At 35.2% G+C, this 23,425-nt stretch overlaps 1 protein-coding gene across 2 annotated transcripts in view; it reads left to right on the forward strand.

Annotated features, from left to right (window-relative positions):
• Positions 1-23,425, forward strand: part of XPR1 (xenotropic and polytropic retrovirus receptor 1) — a 195,906-nt gene that overhangs the window by 155,431 nt on the left and 17,050 nt on the right. For both annotated transcript variants that reach the window (XM_032637054.1, XM_032637044.1), the window contains exon 12: positions 21,334-21,500. In XM_032637054.1, coding sequence (XP_032492945.1) covers positions 21,334-21,500 — 167 coding nt within the window. The remainder of the gene's footprint in view (positions 1-21,333; positions 21,501-23,425) is intronic.

Below are 23,425 nucleotides of genomic sequence, written 5' to 3' on the forward strand. Positions count from 1 at the left end.
CAAAGAGTTGAAAATAAACTGAGTAAAGAATTGAACATAAACTGAATGAAAAACGATGTGTTAACTAGTCACTAGAGTCATTCACTTTCTCTTTTTCTGGAGAGTATACCAAAAAGCTTGAGTAGGACCAATCATATATTTAGTTTTAAAGGCTCCTTGTTTAGTTCAACATACTCAAGAAACAATTAGGAAAATTAAAATATTGTTAATTTTAATACATTTTTCAATGCAGTGTTTTTGATGAAATGCTTTAACACATTTTTTAAATGTATTTTTGAAAACAAATTTTGGAACTGCAGATTACACTCATCCAATTTATAGAGAATATCTGCTATATACCCTAATTAGAAAACCAGTCAGCCAAATCGGAAAAAGTTCTGACTTTACATACCTTAATTTAAAATACTTTACTGTTAGGGGATATCTGTATGTGTATGGCTGATTCATTTTGTTGTGCAGTGGAGGCCAACACAACATTGTAAAGCAACCATACTCCAATAAAAATTTAAAAAAATAATAATAAAATAAAATACTTTACCATTAAAAATGCTAACCATCATCTGAGACTTCAGCGAGCCTTCTCATGCTTTTGCATTAGAAACATCAAAGATCACTGATCATCATAACAATTATTATAATAATGAAAGTTTGTGAAATATTGCAAGAATTAACAAAATTTGACAGAAATACGAAGTAAGCAAAAGGAAAAATAGTGCCTGTAGACTTGCTCAACACAATTTGTAAAAAACACTGTGTCTGCAAAGTGCAATAAATCGATACACGACAATAACAGAGTTTTGACTGAAATTAATATACTTATGTATACCCCTGTGTAAACACCTCATTTTTTAGTTTTAATTCTGAATTATGTAGGGAGGTGAGTGGGTAAGTAGGTGCATAGATTAAGAATTATTGAAAATATTCTATGTATCAGGCTGTGCCAGGCAGTAAAAAAAGAGCAACAAACAAGACACAATTCTTGCCCTTAAGAATTTATGATCTAGTAGGGGAAATAGGTAAAAAGGCATTCATTGGTTGCACAACAATGTGAATATAATTAAAACTTCTGAACTGTACACTGAGAAACGGTTAAGGTGGTAAATTTTATGCTGTGCTTTTTAGCAAAATTTAAAAAAGAGAGACGTTAAAATAGAGGGTAAAGAGATAGCCGGGTTACCAGAACAGCCTACATACAGCTTAAGTTCCTAACCCAGCCTCTAGGCCTCAGGAAGGGAAGCGTAGAGAAGACTTCCCAGAGTTTATGGTCAAGCTGTATCTTATTGTCTATATTAAGTTAGGGAGGATTCCACTTATCCCATTATGTGTCAAAACACAAGTCCGTGTAATTTATGAGTGATAGAAGTGTTACAAGTGTTACTGTTTCCCAGTTTTGTTCATCTTTATCCCTAGGGCGTTCCCCCACCCCAACCCCAGATAAAACCCTACCTTTAAAGCAGAGATCATAGTATCTGTTCTGTTTATGTCACAGATTTGTTGTAAGGATCAAATAAGGTAGCGCACATGAAATCAAGAAATTCTGACTTGCTGTACAAGTAGAATTTATCTTTAAATGAAATATAATTCTCTTTACTGTCTAGAGCTAGTATATGTGTGTCTTCCTTTCTGGAAAGTCTTTTCACAAGAAACACTTATGATCACCTTGAGTGTGTGTGTGTGGTTAAGGGTGTTGTACTGGGTAAGTATCAATTAGGAATGTGTTTGGTTTTTTATTCAAGTAACACAGCTGTTTACTGACTGAACTTGATTCATGTGCCCACAGTCAAACTTTTAAAAACACAAGCATTTTTTAGAGGGACCATTGGTTGTATAGTTTAATATCCCTAAAATTTAAAAAAAAACACTTTTTATAGTTGCTACATATTAAATATTTATATCACTAAATTTTTTTACCAAAAAGACAAAGGAACCCATGACAGAAAATTTGACATTGAATGGTGATCCAAAGCAGAATTTGGTTTCTATTGTTTTCTTGGACAATATTCCAAGAGAAAAGGTATCAGAAAACATAGACTAGAAATGATCATTGAGTTAAAAAGAATAGATTCTGCATGGTTAATGAGGTTGATCTTTTTTAATTGAATGTGTATGTGCTATTATTGCAAAGGATAAATTTTCTCAGGGGGGAGAAGTGTAGAAAATGGTGAGGTAACTTTGTTCAGACGCAGGAATCTGAGTCTTTTCAGAGAACTAGCCTACAAGAGTTACCATAGTAACAGCATTATTGGAGGCATTTTCAAGATTGTTTCAAAGGTTATGTCTTTTGCGACATGATTTGTAAAAATGGAGTCGCAAGGGTTAACTCTATACTTAGAATCACTTTTTAAAAGGTGAGGGAGGGGGGTTAGGCCCATTATTGGGAGAATAAGTATGATAATACTGCAGCTAGCCCTTGTAGTAAGAAGGAAACACTTTAAACATTTCAGTATATTTTATTTTCTGTCTTTGATTTTAGAAACAAAGGATTTAGCTCTCAGCCAATCTTATTTTAAGAATTCGCATTTCGTTACAAGCCTAAATTAGAAGCCAATTCCTACAAGTTTTTTGTTGGAATTGCGAGTGGAGGAGACAGGAAAGTACTTTAAATGGTTTTTGTATGTCCTTGAGGTTTCTTGGCCTTGGCAAGGAAAAGCCTGTGGGAGGTACAGTAATAAAAAAGCCATTGTGTTATTATTTCTAATCCATTGATGGGGAGAGAGTACTTCATTAGATTTTCTGGTTTTCATTTACAGTTTCTAACATTCTAAAATATTTATAAATTCTTAGTGGATTTTGCTCTTTGCTGTTCTCTGAATACATAGAAGAAAAAAAAAACTTCTCTTAAAAAATACTTCATGGTTTACTTTAGACTCCTTTGTTAGCATTTGTTAGCATTTACTATTAGACATTTTAAAATACTTGGAAAAAAAGAGATACTCTCTACTCACTTAAAAGCCGAGTTCATTTGTATTTCTTTGCTTGGTTGTTTTCCAGTGCCCAGATCTCGTATATCTTCTAGATCCCTCCTTGTTTAACATTCTGTAAGGGGTGCTGTGTCCCCTAATGAGGATTCCTCAGTAGTTCAGTGCCTTCAGTGCAAATAGTCATTTCATTGTTTTGGGTGAGCACACATAGTCCTGAAGTGCTTCCTCTCTGGGGGTATGGCCAGTTTGTTATGCTGTTTCTACCCTGAATAATGAGCTACTATGCCAGAATTTCCAAATTTTAGTCTTGTTATACTATAGTAGAAATGCTTTTTTTTTTTTTTTAATCTCTAGGGAAACTTGTTCCATTAACTTTTTAAAGACATACACAAATTTTTTTAAAACAATTCATTTGAATAAATGCTTTCATTTTGGACTTAGTATTGAAAGTAGCTCAAATCTTTAACCCTTTTGAAATTTGATACATTTCGCTGTAATTTCTCTAGCTTAACTAATAATGCAGAAAACAGAGAGATTATTTGTTTTCTTTGTTTTGTTTGTTTGTTTGTTTTGCGGTACGCGGGCCTCTCACTGCCGCGGACGTGCAGGCTCAGCGGCCATGGCTCACGGGCCCAGCCGCTCTGCGGCATGTGGGATCTTCCCGGACCGGGATACGAACCCGCGTCCCCTGCATCGGCAGGTGGACTCTCAGCCACTGCGCCACCAGGGAAGCCCGAGATAGATTATTTTAGAATTCACCATTTGTCAGTATTGGCTTAAATCCTGCTGATGCTATAAAATCAAATGTGAGGTATTGTTTCTTTCTGATTATTAAATGGACTTTAATAGTATTTCTTGAGTAACTTATATCTACTTGGCATTGTGCTGATTTTTTTTTTTTTTTTTTTTTTTGCTGTACGCGGGCCTCTCACTGTTGTGGCCTCTCCCGTTGTGGAGCACAGGCTCCGGACACGTAGGCTCAGCGGCCATGGCTCATGGGCCCAGCCGCTCCGCGGCATGTGGGATCTTCCCGGACCGGGGCACGAACCCGCGTTCCCTGCATCGGCAGGCGGACTCTAAACCACTGCGCCACCAGGGAGGCCCACATTGTGCTGATTTTAAATGATTTTATAAATATTACACTAACAATCCCATTTATATTTCACCTTAAGTTTCTTTTAAAACATTAATTATAGCTTTGAATAAATTATATTTTTGTATCATCTTTGTCATATAAAAGAAGCTTTTTAAGAAAACACTTGTCCTTATACCCTGAAGCTGTTTTTGTTGACTTTTCTCTAATCACCTTTGTTTTCTTAATTGCTCTTATAACTGATAGATGTAATTTGTTAGCATTTCTATGTAAATGTGTTGCTTTTGAAACACTCATGCACAAAAATTTAAAGTTTAAAAACAATCTCTATTATTGTTTAGATACTGCTGGAGGATCTGTGATGTTTAAAAGAACAAGGTCAAAATTATTTATGAATTCAACTTACGGAGCAATTTGTCTAATTGAAAAAGAATTTAAAGACAAGTACTTGCAAATAAAATTTTTAATTTTAATTTATATATTATTTTATATATAATTTTACATGAGGCTCTTATTGGTGAAAAGTATAAACATCAAGAAAAGGTATAGTGTCTAGGTATTTTCAGCAAAAAGAAAAGAGAAAAAGAGAAAAACTGAGCAGGCAAATGAATTGTGAGGCCTAAGTTCCTGCTAGGTATATGTTACTCTAGGGAATATAAGTAGTAGATTATACATGAATCTCTTTCTTTCAGAGTTTCATAATATAATACAATAAGTGTACTAATCAGATATTGCTACATAATAAACCACCCCAAAACTCAGCAGCTTAAAACAGCAGTAATTTATTCTCCTTTATATATGTGTATATATTTATTCTCCTTTATGTTTGTGGGTCAGCTGGGAATTGGTGGAACTAGGCTAGGGTGTAGCTATTCTAGCTGAATAGCACGGCTTTAGGCCACTGTTCCCATTGGGTTTTTGGCTCTTTCCTGAAAGTTGGGTTTGAGTTTGTTACATGTTTGTTCATTTTCGGGTCCCAGCCGAAGGGGCACCAGTTATCCAAGGAAAAACTCTTTATGTGGTACTAGCAGAAACAATTACTATTGCACAAACACTTTTTAAGTCTGCTTGTCTCACATCTGCTAACCTCCCACTGGCCAAAAGAAGTCATATAGCCAAGCCTAAAGGAAGTCTGCCCATCCTGAACAGACAAAGCAAATTATTAAACCCAACATCAATGGAGTAAGAGTCACGGAAGAAAGGAGTGGATATTTTTAAACTGTAATCTAATCACCACAAAACAAATTAATTTTAACTGATTTTTTTTAATTGGAAAAGGATATAAACATAATATTGTAGAATAAACATGGCTAATAAACATGAAAAATGTTCTACTTTACTAGTAGCAAAAGAAATGCAAATTAAAATCATATTTAATCAAGGAAGTGATGATACAAATTGCTGGCAAGGATGTGGAGAGATGAACACTCATTCTGTTGATTGAGTATAAATTGGTAAACAATTTGGTAATTCTATCAAGAGTATTAAAATCATTCATACCTTTTGACTTAGTAACTCCCTTTCCATAACTTTTTCCTAAGGAAGTGATTAGAGAAGTGAGTATAAATGAATATATGTTCACAGCCCTATATAGTAAAAATTGAAAGTAATCTTATGAATGTCCAGCAGTAGGAGAATAATTTAGTTACAGTGAGTTTATGGTACATGGAATATTATACAGTGGCTGGTCAGAAGTCACCCAAAGCACCTGCAAATAGTAGATGAAGAATAATGATCTTGGGCTTCCCTGGTGGCACAGTGGTTGAGAGTCCGCCTGCCGATGTAGAGGACACGGGTTCGTGCCCTGGTCCAGGAAGATCCCACATGCCACGGAGTGGCTAGGCCCGTGAGCCATGGCCGCTGAGCCTGTGCGTCCGGAGCCTGTGCTCCGCAACGGGAAAGGCCACAAAGGATAATGATATTATTTAAAGCTAATAATTATTGAATACTTCTATGAGCTAACATTCTTTTAAGCATTTAACATGTATTAACTCATTTAATCTTTGCAGCAACAGTATGAGGTATTAGAATCAGAGCTCAATGGTAGTTAAATTGGCAAAAGCAAATTTTATTCAGGAACTGTTGCAATAGAGGAAAAGTGATCTCAGTACAGAACTGGGCTCAATTCTGAGTATAGAATGGACCAGTGGGGATTTATAGCCAAGGAGCAGGGTGGTGGTCAATGAGTGGAAAATTGCTAAAAGGAAACATCAAGGGTAAGGGAGGATTTTGGCTAAACTGACTTGACAGGATTTTTGCTGAAATCAGATCAGGGTGATCAGGTGCCAAAGGTGGAGGATGAAGAATTTGATGAGAGATTGAGGTGATCAGATATCAAGGGTAAAGGGTTCTCTCTAAACTGACTTAGGAAGATTCTTGCTACACCTGGGTGATGCATGCTTGACAAGGATGGACACCAAGTTTCAGTCTAGGGAACTTAGAGGAGCCTGACTATACTTAGATCAAGGAGAGTCTTTATCCATCCATCACTTCTGCTGGGTGCTACAGACTGACCCTGGAATAATGTGGGAGGGAATTACGGAGAGATGTGAATACCAAGGGGCAAGGAACATTGGATGCCATTTTAGAGAATGGCTACCACACTTTGTGTCTTGCCATTATTATTCTCCATTTTTCACTTGCTGTGGAAATACACATGTATTAAATGACACTTCCGGAAAGGAGAGAGAAATCCAAGTCCTCAGTCTCCAAGATGGTTTCTAAAACTACAGGGTTTTTGCCTTCCAGTAACCCCCTACGCCCAAGATTCATATCACAACCACCAGAAACCCTCTGGTTATCTTAAGAAAGATTTATTTAAAGGATGTTGAGTAGCTTACAGAAATCCCAACAGGCAGTGAAGACATCACAGCTTGTATTCCCAACACTACCAATGCTGGACACCAATGTTATCTCTAGGACTGCAACTATGAGTACCTCTAGAATGAGGATGTGGCTGCTTCTCTTTGCCAGAATAAATTCTGTATGGTCCAAAATAAAAAGGAGAGTCTTTGTTGGAGGTAATTACTTGATCGTCATTTTTTAGGTGAGGAAATTCAAAACAGAGAGGTTAAGTTACTTGCCGGTCGTACAGCTATGAAGTGGAAGAACGTAGGTTGTGAATCTGAGTACAAACAATATAGCTCCAAAGTCAAGTAGCAAGTAGGTGACCATGCTAGAATTCACACCCAGGTCTTGTGATTATTTTTCTCTACCATACTGCCTTCTAATGTTATAGAATGACCTGAGCTCTTCCCAAAGGTGAAATGTTAAACTCGTAGTAAACAGAGGAAGATCAGATAGGGTAGTGTGCTATCCCTACAAGTGCCAGATAAATTTGTGTTTGGGGAAGCACAAAGGTACATTGAGAGAGAATAATTAGACTGTACTTTTATATGGTTAGGCCCATTTTGTGATCCCTTTGTCCTAATGGCCACATTCGTGGAAAACCAAAGACATTGCCAGGAACTAGCTATCTCACATTAACAGTCACACGCTTTTATTAGTAAGAGCAATGTGGAGTCACCTCAACTATATAAATAATTTCTCTCTGGAAGAAAATTGAAAGTCTTTCTTGAATCGAAGGGAGACAAACACTAACATATTGATGTTGTTGCAAGTGATGGAAGAATGGATTGACATGAATAATTTGTTTAGAGTTTTATTCTTTGTTAGGGTCATGAAATTCACTTCCTGAGAAATACCAGAGGTAATTAGGTATTTGTTAAAGCTGGCTGGCTATTTCCTTAATATATATTGTTAATAAACATTCCAGCATGCTTCCTAGAATGTAGCGAGTAAAATATGGAAACAAAGACTAGTAAGCTAATACTTAGTTTCCCTGGTAGTATTTTGAATGAGGTATAAGATGTGGTTTTAATTGAAATGTTTAGAGTGAAATTTTTCTTATATTAAAAGGAGTATTTTCTTCACATTAAAAAAATAGTGCTGCTACTTAATAGGAGGGAAAATAAAGCATCTACCTACTGCTTAAATATCACATTGATGTGTTGCATTTCTTTGTTTCCTCATGTGGGATTCTCAGGGCTCTCTGTAAATACTTTTTGGTTGCCTCTGAATAATACCCTAGAGCATATTTCTTTTAAAAGTAGAATTGTACTGCTTGCAGCTGTTTTAACTTTACCAGGAAGTCTTTTCGAAAGAAATGAACATCCACCAAAGTGGAATATTGAAGCTTACACGTTTCATAGCTGGTGTAGAAAACACTGAATCGCTAAAGAAGGATGAACTGAAAGTCTAGGATCCGTTGTATAATCTTCCTCTTCCTTCTCAGTTATGAGTATATGACTAACTATGTTTCCTTCCTCAACTAAAAAAAAATTAATATTTGAAATCAATGTTTAAAATTTATCCTTCATTTAACCTTCTGTTGCAGAAAGTGGAATGTCTTTGCCTAGAAAGCCAGATCCATCTCTCTGCTCAGTTTAATCAAATCCTCTGCCAGTAAGAATTTTAAAAGCACCATCTTAATGAATGGCAGTGTTTCATGTTGAGAGAAAGAACATGGGCTTTGGAGTTACCATGACTAAGATAATTTAGGAATATTTTACCATATCACTAGACAGAAGGAGAAAAACCATGTGATTGATCATCTAGATAGATGCCAGAGACATTCATTAATTAAAAATATACATAAGGATACTTCTTTTTTTTTTTAAGGATACTTCTTAAATATAGCAAGTACTGTGTATACATATAGGATCAGTATATACACACATATATACACATATATGTATACACACACACAATCTATCGATCAGCATCCCACACTAACCACTAGAATCATGACTAGAGGGGAAATGTTAGAGACATTCTCATTAAAATCTGGACTAACATGAGAATATCTGCAATCATCACTATTATTTAACATTCTTCTGATTATAATTATAAAATGAAAAGAATATTAAAATTTTAAATGAATAAAATAACATTTATAGGTAATATGATTGCCCAGTGCTCTCGCTTTGTTTGCCCTTTTATGAACTTTTTATGGTGAATGTACAGTTCTTTTATAAACAGGAAAATAGTTATTTTCATTAAAAAAAATTAAAATGGAGTTGGCCTAGACTGTCTTTCTAAGGCTCCTTCAGCTCTTTATTTTCTATTATTCTAATAGAGCTATTTGCCAATATGTAGCATCTTGGCACACATTATTTCATTTTGAACCTGATATTAACCCTAAGGGAAAGTAGATGTTATTATTATTTTAATATATCAGGAAGGTTAAATTGCCTGCCCTGAGTCACATGGCAGTAAGTAGCAAAACCATAATTCTCAATCTCTGAATCCATTCCTTTTTCTACTTTAAAAAGTTATTTCCAACAAGGCAGCATGATGTAATGCTGGGATCCTCAAACTTCGGTATATGTGTGAATCACCATGGATTATTACTTTAAAATGCATAATATTGGGCCCACCTTCAGTCTGATTCACTAGGATTAGGGTGATGATCCAGAAATTTATACATTTTTAACATGCACCTCATGGTGCTTCTACTAAAGGTGATTCATTGGCCACACTTAAGTAAACATTAGTAGACCATAAGTTTGTTTTCTACATCTGTAACTATTTCTGTTTTGTAGGTAAGTTCATTTGTACCCTTTTTTTAGATTCCACATATAAGGATATTATATGATAATTGTCTTTGTCTGACTTACTTCACTCAATATGGCAATCTCTAGGTCCATCCATGTTGCTGCAAATGACATTATTTCATTCTTTTCTATGACTAATATTCCATTGTATATATGTACCACATCTTCGTTATCCATTCCTCTGTCGATTGACATTTAGGTTGCTTCCATATCGTGGCTATTGTAAATAGTGCTGCAGTGAACATTGGAGTGCATGTATCTTTTTGAATTATGGTTTTCTCCGATGTATGACCAGGAGTGGGATTGCTGGATCATATGGTAGGTCTATTTTTGGTTTTTTAAGGAACATCCATACTGTTCTCCATAGTGGCTGTACCAGTTTACATTCCCACCAACAGTGTAGGAGGGTTCCCTTTTCTTCACACCCTCTCTAGCATTTATTGTTTGTAGATTTTTTGATGATGGCCATTCTGGATGGTGGAGGTGATACCTCATGGTAGTTTTGATTTGCATTTCTCTAATAGTTCATGATGTTGAACATCTTGTCACGTTCTTTGCCATCTGTATGTCTTCTTTGGAGAAATATCTATTTAGATCTTCCACCCATTTTTTGATTGGGTTGTTTGTTTTTTTGATACTGAGTTTCATGAGCTGTTTGTATATTTTGGAGATTAATCCCTTGTCAGTTGCTTTGTTTGCAGATATTTCCTCCCATTCTGAGGGTTGTCTTTTCGTTTTGTTATTTTTAATTAAATCTCAAAGTGAATTGATACTGTGATTGATGAGATGCTTCCTAGGTTAAATATTTGAATAGATGTTTCAGAAGTCCTGGTAAAGTTTGGGATAATTTAACTTTTACTCTATTTCTGATACCCAATTTGAAAGAAAATGCGTCAAATGAGGTTTCTATAAAAAGACATCACAGTCTTGGACTCTGAGATTAAGAATTGTTTCAGATGGCTTTTTTAGATCTGATGTGTTATACTAGTTTAGAGTATTGGCAGGTTGTGTGGAAAATGGTGAAAGAGATTTTGGCATTCCATCTTTCTCTGTGCATACCTCCTATTATATATACTCTCACTTCCTTCTTAGATCTGTTAATTAATCATAATGTAGAATATATATTGTCATTTTTTGCTAACATTTATTTTTTTATCTATATTTTATTCAACTCTTATTACTGTATACTGCTCTTATGACTACTTAAATGTTATACAGTCTTTTTTGTTTGTTTTTGTTAATATTGATATTCTTTAATAGACTTATTTGTTTTTTAAGTAAATAAAATAAATACTTCAACATTAGTAACAAATTACAATTGATCACAATGCACAAATGTATGGCAACACTGTGCTTGACAACACTTACTTAGAAGAGGTCAGGATGCCAGGAAGGGGAAAAAAAAACAACAACATGGTTTTCTAAAGAACAAAATCAGATCAATTGATTTTTTTTTTTACTTTCTTTGATTTAAGCAGTAGGCTATAGGCATGGGGGATGTAGAAGTTCTTATCTACTTTGTTTTAAGTAAATTTGGAACTATTTCACAGTTCATTTTTTTTCCTTTTTAACATCTTTATTGGACTATAATTGCTTTACAATGTTGTGTTAGTTTCTGCTTTATAACAAAGTGAATCAGCTATACATATACATATATCCCCATATCTCCTCACTCTTGCATCTCCCTCCCACCCTCCCTACCCCACCACTCTAGGTGGTCACAAAGGACTGAGCTGATCTTCCTGTGCTATGTGGCTGCTTCCCACTAGCTATCTGTTTTACATTTGGTATTATATATAAGTCCATGCCACTCTCTCACTTTGTCCCAGCTTACCCTTCCCCCACCCCGTTCCCTCAAGTCCATTCTCTACGTCTGTGTCTTTATTCGTGTCCTGCCCCTAGGTTCTTTATAACCTTTTTTTTAGATTCCATATATATGTGTTAGCATACTGTGTTTGTTTTTCTCTTTCTGACTTACTTCACTCTGTATGACAGACTCTAGGTCCATCCTCACTACAAATAACTCAATTTTGTTTCTTTTTATGGCTGAATAATATTCATTTGTATATATGTGGCACATTTGTATATATGTGCCACATCTTCTTTATCCATTCATCTGTCAGTGGACACTTAGGTTGCTTCCACGTCCTGGCTATTGTAAATAGAGCTGCAGTGAACACTGTGGTACATGACTCTTTGAATTATGGTTTTCTCAGGGTATATGCCCAGTAGTGGGATTGCTGGGTCTTATGGTAGTTCTATTTGTAGTTTTTTAAGGAACCTCCATACTGTTCTCCATAGTGGCTGTATTAATTTACATTCCTACCAACAGTGCAAGAGGATTCCCTTTTCTCCACACCCTCTCCAGCATTTATTGTTTGTAGATCTTTTGATGATGTCCATTCTGACTGGAGTGAGGTGATACCTCATTGTAGTTTTGATTTGCATTTCTCTAATGATAAGTGATGTTGAACATTCTTTCATATGTTTGTTGGCAATCTGTATATCTTCTTTGAAGAAATGTCTATTTAGGTCTTCTGCCCATTTTTGGATTGGGTTGTTTGTTTTTTTGTTATTGAGCTGTTTGTAAATTTTGGAGATTAGTCCTTTGTCAGTTGCTTCATTTGCAAATGTTTTCTCCCATTCTGAGGGTTGTCTTTTCGTCTTGTTTATGGTTTTCTTTGCTGTGCAAAAGCTTTTAAGTTTCATTATGTCCCATTTGTTTTAGTTTTTATTTCCATTTCTCTAGGAGGTGGGTCAAAAAGGATCTTGCTGTGTTAAATCTTACACAATCTTATTTCCATTTTTAATTGGCTGAAATTTTAGCTTGTGTCTGTGGCTTAATTTTTTTTAGTTTAACTAAGAAAAAAGTTTCTACCCTTATGAATGTAGTACCTGAAGCTTTTTTACAGCTTCATAAAGTAAGCACTTGAAACAGTGTCAAAAACTTTTAGGATCCTTGTATTTCTTTGTAAAATAATTATGGTCAGTAGCATTCCATTTAGTTAAACAAATGACACTGTGTCTTTTTGCAGGAGAGAAGGGAAAAACACATACCTTTATCCATTCCAGAATTATTATTATTTAGTTATTGATCTTTTCAAGGAATTGACTTTTTGTTTCATTGATCTTTTTCCTCCATTTTTCATTTCAATTTCATTGATTTCTGTGTTTATCTTGATTATTTCCTTCCTTCTGCTTGCTTTGAATTTATTTTGCTTTTCTTTTTCTAGGTTCTTGAGGTGGGTTCTTAGACTATTTATTTGATATTTTTTCTCTTTTTCTCATGTATGCAGTTGTATGTATAATTATATGTAAATGCTATGCATTTTCCTCTCAGCACTGCTTTAGCCAAGTCCCACAAATTTTGATATGTTACATTTTCATTTTCATTTAGTTCAGTGTATTCTTTAAATTTCCCTTGAGACTTTGTCTTTGATCCATGAATTATTTAGTAGTGTGTTGTTTAGTTTCCAAGTGTTTGAAGATTTTTCTGTTATTGATTTTTTTGGCCTATCTTGCTATATGTTCATTGGGCACTTGAAAAGAATGTATGTTCTGCTGTTGTAGGGTGGAGTGTTTATTAGATCCTATTAGTTAATGATGTTGTTGAATTCTATATTGTTGCTTATTTTCTGTCTACTTGTTTCATTAGTTGTTGAGAAGAAGAGTTGAAATCTCTATAATTGTGGATTTGTCTATTTTTCTTTTCAATTTTATCAGCTTTTGCTTCATGTATTTTGCTACTCTGGTTGTTTGATGTAGACACAGTGAGGATTGCTACATCTTCTTCGTGGATTGACTCTAATATACTTATATAATGGCCCTGTCTGTTTACACTAATTTTCTTTGCTCTGAAGTCTACTTTATTTGATAGTAAAATAGCCACCCTGCTTTCCTTTGATTATTGTCTACATGATGCATATCTTTCCATACTTTTACCTTCAACATAGTTATATTATTATATTTGAAGTGAGTCCTTGTAGACAGGATGTAATTGGGTCATAGTTTTTAATCCCCTCTGCCAATCTCTTTTAAGTGATATATTTACACTATTGACATTTAATGTAATTATTGATATGTTAGAACTTAAATTAAGTATGCCATTTTCTTTTTTGGTTTTCTGCTCTCTGCTTTTTATTTCTCTGTATTTACTTGAATATTTTTTAATTCCATTTTGGTTTATCTATAACATTTTTGAGTGTCTCTCTTTGTATAGTTTTTTTAGTAGTTCTCAGTATTACATTGTATATACATAACTTATCACAGTGTCCTAGTGTCATCATTTTACCATTTTCAGTGACTTATAGAAACTTACCTCCCTTTACATCTCTTTACCCTCCCCCATTTATAATGTAATGGTCTTAAATATTTCCTCCATACATTTAGCACCATATCAGACAGTGTTATAATTTTTGCTTCAGCTGTCAAGCATACTTTGGAAAACTCAAGAGGAAAAGTACAGCCTATCATATTTACCGATATTTTTGTTTACTTGGTTCTTTCTTCCTTCTTGAAGTTCTAAGGTTCCTTCTTTTATTATTTTCTTTCTGTTTAGAGAATTCAACAATTCTTTCAGGGTAGATCTGCTAATATATTCTGTTAGTTTTCATTTATCTGAGAATGTCTTGATTTCCCCTTCCTTTCCTGAAGGATATTGAGTATAAGAATTTGTATACATTGAGTATAAAAATCTGGGTTTATAGTTCTTTTTTTTCCAGCTCTTGATAAATTTTGTGCTACTTTCTTCTGGCCTCCAGAAGATTTCTGATGAGAAATCCACTGTCAATCATATTGTTTTAACCCTGGCCGTTAAGGTATTGGGTTTTTCTTGACTGCTTTCAAGGTTTTTATCTTTGTCTTTAGTTTTGAGAAGTTTATTTATTTTTTTTTTGCAGTACGCGGGCTTCTCACTGTTGTGGTGTCTCCCGTTGTGGAGCACAGGCTCCGGACGCGCAGGCTCAGCGGCCATGGCTTACGGGCTCAGCCGCTCCGTGGCATGTGGGATCTTCCCGGACTGGGGCACGAACCGGTGTCCCCTGCATTGGCAGGTGGACACTCAACCACTGCGCCACCAGGGAAGCCCGAGAAGTTTAATTTTAATGTGTTTTGGCTTTAGATTTATTTTATTTGAGGTTTGCTCAACTTCTTGAATCTGTAGGTTTATGTCTCATCAAATTTGAGGAGTTGTCGACCATTATTTCTTTAAGTACTTTTTCAGCCCCTCCCTATTCTTTCCTTCTGGGCTCCAATGACACAAATGTTCGATCATTTTTATGGTTCCACAGGTCCCTGAATCTCTTTTCTTTTCTTTCTTCTTCTTTTAAATATATTTTCATTCCACTGTTAAGCTTTGTTAGTTTCTATTCTCCTGTTTTCCAGTTTGTAGACTATTTCCTCTGTCTTCTCTATTCTGCTGTTAACATCATTCACTGAGTTTTTTATTTTCGTTATTGTATTTTTCAGTTCTAATATTTCCATGTGGTTTTTCTTTATGTCTTCTATTTCTTTGCTGAGACTTCCTATTTTTTCATTGTTTCAAGCATTTCATAATTGTTCATAAAAGCATTTTCATCAAATAATTCCAGCAGCTCTCATCTCATTTTTGGCATCTACTGATGGACTTTTTTCACTCAGTTTGAGATCTTCCTGGTTCTTGGTATGATTAGTGATTTTCAGTTGAAAGTTGGACATTTTGGGTATTAAGTTATAAGACTTTGCAGATAGTCACACACACCTTAGTTATCCTTTGGATTCAGAATGTTTCCTGCTTTCACATGGTAGCACTAGCTGCCAACTAACAGCTTTGGCAGCATCACCTTCTTTGTCACAAATACTAGTGTATTTGTGTGATTATTTGAATATTTTGTTCTGTTTTGTACATTTTTATTAAAATGAGCGGGAATTATATGTGATGGTACACTTCATTATTGAAAAGAAATGTCTCGAATTTAATACTATTAAAGCAAAGATGGAAATCATTAGGCATACTGAAAGCAGCAACGTTTAAACGTCATTGCCAACACTCATTCGATTTGAAGAGATTATCTGTGTTCTGTTGTAAAGAGTAAAAACGAAAAATGTCTGTAAGATGTTGGGAATAATGTCATTAAATATTATGTCTAAAAGACAAGGAAGATATAATAAGGGGTTTTATTTTCTTATTTTTAGTTCTCAGGAAACAAAATCCTCATATAACATGTACATCTGTTACTTGTCTTTTTCATATTCAGCTATATACGAGTTTTTAGGGACACATTGTATGTGTAGGCTGCCAGAAACCATGTTGCCTTCCCCAAGTATTTGTTGGAATGTAAGGCATTGTACAGAAAGTTTAAAAATGAGTAAAACACAGCACTTGCCCTCAATTCAATTTGGCAAAAATTAATAGAGTTCCCGCTGTGTGGAGTGGAGTATAGGCCTTGGAAAAATGCTGGCATGAGATCTTTCCCTAAAAGACATTACAATTTAATGGAAAATACAAACACATATACAGTTTACTCCATCGTAAAGTTAAATTCTTTTTAAAATGCTAGATAGGGTACAGTTTTATAGGAAAGAGAGAAAAAGTATGTTTATATCATAATAAAAGATAGTATAAGCACAAAATGTTTTATTAAAAATAATCATAGGAAGGAGATATTACCCTCTTTCTAAACTTACACATGTTAATTTGTCCTTTGCTAACTTTTATTATTAAATTTTTGTCATCTCAGAAAAGGGTATTAACTTGAAAAGGGTTTTCATGATAACTCTCATTGCTTTTCTCGAAACCTCCAACTCAGTCTTTCCCTCTTTACTTTTACAGACTACCTTTGTCTCCTGTACCCTGAAAAACTTGAACCTATCAGGAGTCATTTTCCTTCAGCTATCTTCTACCTATATACATACTTACTTAACCCAAATCCATTCTCACCGTATTTTTCCCAGACTGTGGAACAGGGTTTCCCACCTTAGTGCTCTGATCTCATTTCCTCCTGTCTCTTTCAGGATCTTGCTCTGGCAGTCACCCCTTTTCGTTCCTAAATCTTCAATCTCTTCGTCACTACTGGCCCCTTCCCTTCAACCTATATATACAGTCTCTCACCCTAAAAAGGCTTTCCTTGTCTCAGTAAGCCACCTGGTCTAATCTGTTTCCTTTTCTCATTCCTGTGTCTCAAAACAGTACTCTGCCTTTCCTCACTGTCTCTATTCTAATAGCCACAATGACTTTATATAGTAATTTATTCTATACATTAATTATACATTAAAATAACATTTTAGATATATTAGGTTAACAAAATGTATTATTAAAATTAATTTTACCTGTTTCTTTTTACCTTTTAAATTTTTACCTTTTATGATTACTAGAAAATATAATATTATATATGTAAGTCTTCCTCCAGCTTTTCATGTAGCTGGCTCCTTCTCATTACTCAGATATCAACTTAGAGACCTCCTCTGCCTGAACACTATCTAAAGGAATTCTGCCAGTCTCAATCATGTCACCATGTTCTGTTTTCTTTCCTTTTTGTTATTTATTTATTTATTTATTTATTTTTGGCTGCACTGGGTCTTTGTTGCTGCTTGCATGCTTTTTCTAGTTGTGGCGAGCAGGGGCTACTCTTCGTTGCAGTGTGCGGTGTCTTCTCTTGTTGCAGAGCACAGGCTACAGGCATGCAGGCTTTAGTAGTTGTGGCACACGGGTTCAGTAGTTGTGGCACGCGGGCTCAGTAGTTGTGGTGCACAGGCTTAGCTGCTCCGTGGCATGTGGGATCTTCCCAGACCAGGGCTCGAACCCGTGTCCCCTGCATTGGCAGGTGAATTCTTAACCACTGCGCCACCAGAGAAGTCCCCATGTTCTGTTTCCTTCTTGGCACTTTTCACTGTATGAAATTGTCTTGTTTACTTGTATATCTGATAATTGTTTACCCCAACTAAAGTAGTAAGCTTCATTAGGGTAGGAAATTTGCCCATTGGTGAATAAGATTCACTACTGTGTGCCTGGTATCTAGAATAATATCTGGCATATAGTAAGTAGGTGTTCATTTGTTGAATGAATCGTTTCTATTCTTTGATATGGCTCTCTCTGCCTCACAAACCTGGTTAACTCACGACTGTTAACTTTCAAGACTCAGCTCAAGTAGCACCCCCTCCAGGAAGCCTTTCCTGGCTGTTCCCGTCCTGAAAGCCTAACCTATTGATTCCTCCTGTATGCACAGTTCCACAGTTGCACTTCCACATTGTGCTTTTGTTTATTTTACATCTCTCCTCTTTCACACTTAGTCCTTAATAGTTCTTCAGTACCTTTCTGTTCTCTAAAATATACCTGGTTACCTGGTAGACATTCAGCATATGTTTGTTGAATGTAGAAATGAACAGATTTTTCTTTGCAGCTGATCTTTTTTTTTTTTTTTTTGCCGTACGCGGGCCTCTCACTGCTGTGGCCTCTCCCGTTGCGGAGCACAGGCTCCGGACGCGCAGGCTCAGCGGCCACGGCTCACGGGCCCAGCCGCTCCGCGGCATGTGGGATCTTCCCGGACCGGGGCACGAACCCGTGTCCCCTGCATCAGCAGGCGGACTCCCAACCACTGCGCCACCAGGGAAGCCCCTGCAGCTGATCTTAAGTATTATACCTATATAATAAATAACACAGCTTATAGTAGTAGACACTCAGTAAGCATTTGTTGAATGAATAAATGAATTCCTGTGTACTTCTTTATTATAAAAACAATATAGCAACATTAAACTCTTGTTTAAATCATTTATAAAATATCATCACCCTGATGGTAACTGTTTACTTTAGCCCACTTTCTTCCTTTTTCTTTTAGTTTAATTATACAAATAAAACATGGATATGTATATATGGCTGTAAAAACAAAATTCAAATAATACATAAAGTTAAAATGAATCCCTTTAATAATCTTACTTTCCTCATCAGGGATAGATACCTCTGTATTTCTATAAACATAAAGTTATATACAGTCTGAAATAATAATATGTGTATACTTTTTAAATTCTGTTTTCCACATACCTTAGAAATATTTTTAATGTTACTTAATAGTTTTATGGAACTATTATTTCAAGTTGAGTTGGACTTAGAGAAACAGTGCTGTCTAGTACAAAAAAAGTTCCTTGGTTAAAGATTCCTATTACTAGTTTCCTCATTTATCCTTAGGCCTAATGATTTCCATTTTTGTCTCAATCATTTTAAGATTATGAATTTTCTATAGTCACAGAGTTAGAAAGAGGCAGAGTCTGGATTCAAACCCAGATCTTGTGACTTCAAATACAGTTATCTTTCCACTTACTGACTGTCTCGCTGAACTTCAGCTTCCTTAACTGTAAAATGAGAATATAATGTCTGTCTTGCCTGTCCTAGGATAAATTGATAGCCAGACTCACTCATAACTCAGCTTACCTATATAGGTTTGAGCTTTGAAAACAGTGTCCCCAGTCTATTTTATTTGTTTCCTTATTTAATTTCAGATTAAAACCTGGTAAGCTCTTACCAGAGTAGAAAGGTTTTGGTTGAAAGAAAACTGTTCACTTTGTTTTTACACAGTGCCACTTTTTCATATTTAAAATATCCTTCCTGAAATATGACTCACAATGATGTCCATATGTAATTTTTCTGGTTTCTCTCTCAGCACTTTTCCCAACATATTATTTTGCTTTATCCTTCCTGTGATGGTTAATGGGTACAAAACTCTAGGAAGCTTATTTTATTTGTTTTAGATTCACTAGATACCAATTACCATACATTTGTCTGGTATTAATTACGCTTCTAACATGGCCGGTGTGTAATAGAAGCTTAGTGTGGAATACCAATGACTTGATTTTCTGTGATTCTGAACATTACTAAAGTGGGCTACCAGAGTTAGCCAACAGAGAATTAGATGTAATTGCTTGCCTAAAGTGATAATATCTTCCCGGTACAACCTCTGAATACCAATGAAGGCAGATGATTTCAGGGAGAAGCACTCCTCATTTGGGAGATGGAAATGATCACGTAGGGTAGTAATTTTAAAAAGACCAAAATGTAGCATATGTAGACGAAATATTTGATTTCTTCAAATCATTGTTTGAAGAAGTTCATAAGATAAAAATTACTTATTATAAAATATTCTGTTAAAATATATTTTTTTAAGTCAGTAAGTCCTTGTCTATATTTCATAGCAATTTCATAGAAATAATATGGGTTTAGAGGAAGGCAGTTTAGCCCATTGTCCCTTTTTTTTTTTTTTTTTTTTTTTTGTGGTACGCGGGCCTCTCACTGTTGTGGCCTCTCCCGTTGCAGAGCACAGGCTCAGCGGCCATGGCTCATGGGCCCAGCCGCTCCGCGGCATGTGGGATCCTCCCGGACCGGGACACGAACCCACGTCCCCTGCATCGGCAGGCGGACTCTCAACCACTGCGCCACCAGGGAAGCCCCTGTTTATTTTATTTTGAGCTCAAATTTATCATCAATAACAAATGGCTGTTTCAACTTACTAGATTATAAATGTCTAAAGGGTGCCTTTGAATAATACTGTACTTAACATTTTACTATCTAAAAATGATTAGTAAGCACTTGTTTTTTTGTTTGTTTGTTTGGCCGCACCGCATGGCTTGCAGGATCTTAGTTCCCTGACCAGAGATTGAACCCGAGCCCCAGCAGTGAAAGCACCGAGTTCTAACCACTGGACCACCAGGAAATTCCCAGCACTTGTTTATTTTAATAGGAAGGATTATGGATAATGCATGATACATCCTTTACTTTCTAAGCCTTTGGGAAACTAACCACAATTTAAACTTTTTTTGAATTAGATGACACCTTTTTTTCCTGATGATTGAGGACCATATTAGTAGTAGTTATATACCTATATCCTACAACCAGAGAATACAAAGAACATCACGATGACTTTCAAACTTGTCAAAGAAAAGTTTCATAGAGAATATACAGAGCACTGGAGAATGAAAAAGACTAGGTTGTGTAACTACCTTTGCAAATTATTTTTATTATTCTGATTTATTGCACTTTATAGTGTTCTCGGCATAAAACCCAAAGTTACATTATAGTGTTCCCAGCATAAAGTCACATTAAGCCTTTGCATCATTAAATAACATCCAAAAGAAGCAAACATATCATTCTTTGCTTTGTGATTTGAGAGAAATTTGCTTTCATATATGTTCTTAAGGTACATTCCTCATCAATCTGTTGCTTTCTGGCATTTTGCCTAGAATTAAAATTATCCGATTGCTTTCACAATAAGTATTAAGATCTACATATATGAAGGAAATGTTGTTCTAAAGTAAAAACAATCCAAGAATTTCTTAAAGCAAATGCAGCGCATTCCTTGTTACTGGTGTTTCATAAATTTTTTTCATCTTTGACCCTAAGCTGCCACCTGATGGCAAAAACTAAAATGACAACTTTTGTAATATTCAAAACCTCCATTGCAGTTATTTGAAATTTTATGTTTTCACCATAAAGCCTCTAAACTCTAAATGCACATTTGTACAAATTTTGTGTATTTGATGAATGTTTGATAATTATTTGAACTTCAGAAGAATCAGATTTATTATTTAACTTTCGTTAGACAATGATTCTACTAAAGAGATTTCTTTTAAAACCTTATTTCCTTTATGGAGCTGGAGAAAGAATCTGTTTTTAAATTAGTTTTATTTAATGAAGAATTTTACCTGAATCTAGTAATTTTCTCTTTCCCTTTTCTTTCTTCAGAACGAGGTCACTCAGACACCGTAGTGTTCTTTTACCTGTGGATCGTCTTTTGTATCATCAGTTCCTGTTACACCCTCATCTGGGATCTGAAGATGGACTGGGGTCTCTTTGATAAGAATGCAGGAGAAAACACTTTCCTCCGGGAAGAGATTGTATACCCCCAAAAAGTATGTACAAAGAGTCCTTGGGTTTATTTAAAAAAGAAAAACAAAACAACAACTCAGGTGTACCTATTACAATATATACCCAATCCCAACCTAATATAATTAGAGAAAATACTTACCAAAAAGTACTAATCCATTCAGTCAGCAAAAATGTATCAGATGTTTACTATATGCTAGAGGCTATAGGAAATAAAAACAAAGTAAAATTGTGGTTCTCAAGGAGGCCTTAATCTATATTCTAAACAGATAAGTAAGCAGATTGCAATACAATGTGATAAAGACTAGAATAGAGGAATAAATAACTTACTATCATTTATGATTTATTTTGACCATGCAATTCCCTCCATCTCAAATGCCCTCTTTCCCCTTTGTTTACCTTGCAAACTCTTGCTCCTTCTTTTTAGGTCAGTTTTTTGCTTTCTCTGAGAAGCCTTTCTTATTTCTCCAAGCATAATTAGACATTCGTACTAATCCCTTTTTACCCTATACAAACTTCCATTATGGCAATCGTCACACTGTATTTTAATTACCTGTTTAGGTATCTATATCCCTCACTATCCAGCATAGTCCCTGGCATACAGGGACTTAATGTTTGTGGAATGAATGAATAAATACTAGACTGAATGAGCAGCGCTATGAAAGCACGAAGGAAAGGGGAGTGCCTGACTTTGCTTGGGTGCATCAAGAAGGCTTCTCCTTTCATTTATTTCAATCAGTTTTCCTAAAGTTCCAATTTAATCCAAAAATACATGGATAATTACGTGGGAATTATTTTAGCATCTTATTTATATATATATGAATAAAGGATGCGAGAGGCTGAGTTAAAAAGTCAAAAGGCCAAGAGTATCTTTACTCAGATATTGAAAGAAATTAAACAATGAACTGGGAATCCTTATAAGTGAATTCTAATCCCAGCTCTCTCACTAACTAGCTGTATAATTTCAGGCAACCAGACTACGGTGTATTCTTTTCTATAAGGTAGGGTGTTATAGTAGATTATCTCTTGATCCTTTCCCAGTCCTAAAATTCTGTGATGTGGAGGAGATTATAAATTGGGTCACTAATACTTTATACTATGTCAGAATGTCACCAGTACCTCAGAATTGCACTTTGAAAAAGCGTGAATGTGTAGTATTTAATTGGTGATTAGGGAAGGCTGTTTTCAAGTGTGAGGATTAAAAATAAATGATAGGAGAGTGAATACGAAGAATAGTATATTAGGGTAACTTTGTGTAAACAAATGAAGGCAGAAAAGGAGATGTTTACTGACAGTGATTTTTTTTTTTAACATAAGCTGTAGCAATCCCAATGTGCGAATTTAGAATATATGACCAAGATACTAGATATATCTTTATAAGTCTCATTTGAAAAGAAAATCAAAAAAAGTAATAGTAAGCACAAGTCAGACAGCAGACATGCATTCAAGTAAAGATGGCCTTTTGTGGTCACCAAATGTATGTGCCTTATTGCTCTTTGAACTGTTCTTGCCTTACTGAGAGAGATAATACGTTTATTTCTTGTTATAATGGTTGCTTTGATGAACTGTTTATATCTTTATATAAATATTCGTTCCTCCGTTTAAATAGTTCTAACTTTTTGATTTCTATGTAATAAAACTAGTTAATAGAACCAGTTTTTTGTTATTATATATTTTCATGACCCTAGAAAATAAAGTATATGCTTTTGTACATTATGCTTTGCAAATATATAAGAAAAATGTTCTAGGGGATCACCATACCCCTTTCAATTTTAAAAAGGCAAATATTGGAATAAAATTTATTCTTCTTAAAAAAGGAAGAAGCTATTTGCTGAGTCCAGTGGTACTTCATTTAAAAATTAACACAGTTATATGTACCTTAAAATCAGTTCCTCGGCATTAACAACGCATACTATTGAGCACCATACCCAGGTCCAGGAAGCATTTTTGT

The sequence above is a fragment of the Phocoena sinus genome, chromosome 1, assembly GCF_008692025.1.
Source record: "Phocoena sinus isolate mPhoSin1 chromosome 1, mPhoSin1.pri, whole genome shotgun sequence".
NCBI classification, from domain to species: domain Eukaryota; kingdom Metazoa; phylum Chordata; class Mammalia; order Artiodactyla; family Phocoenidae; genus Phocoena; species Phocoena sinus.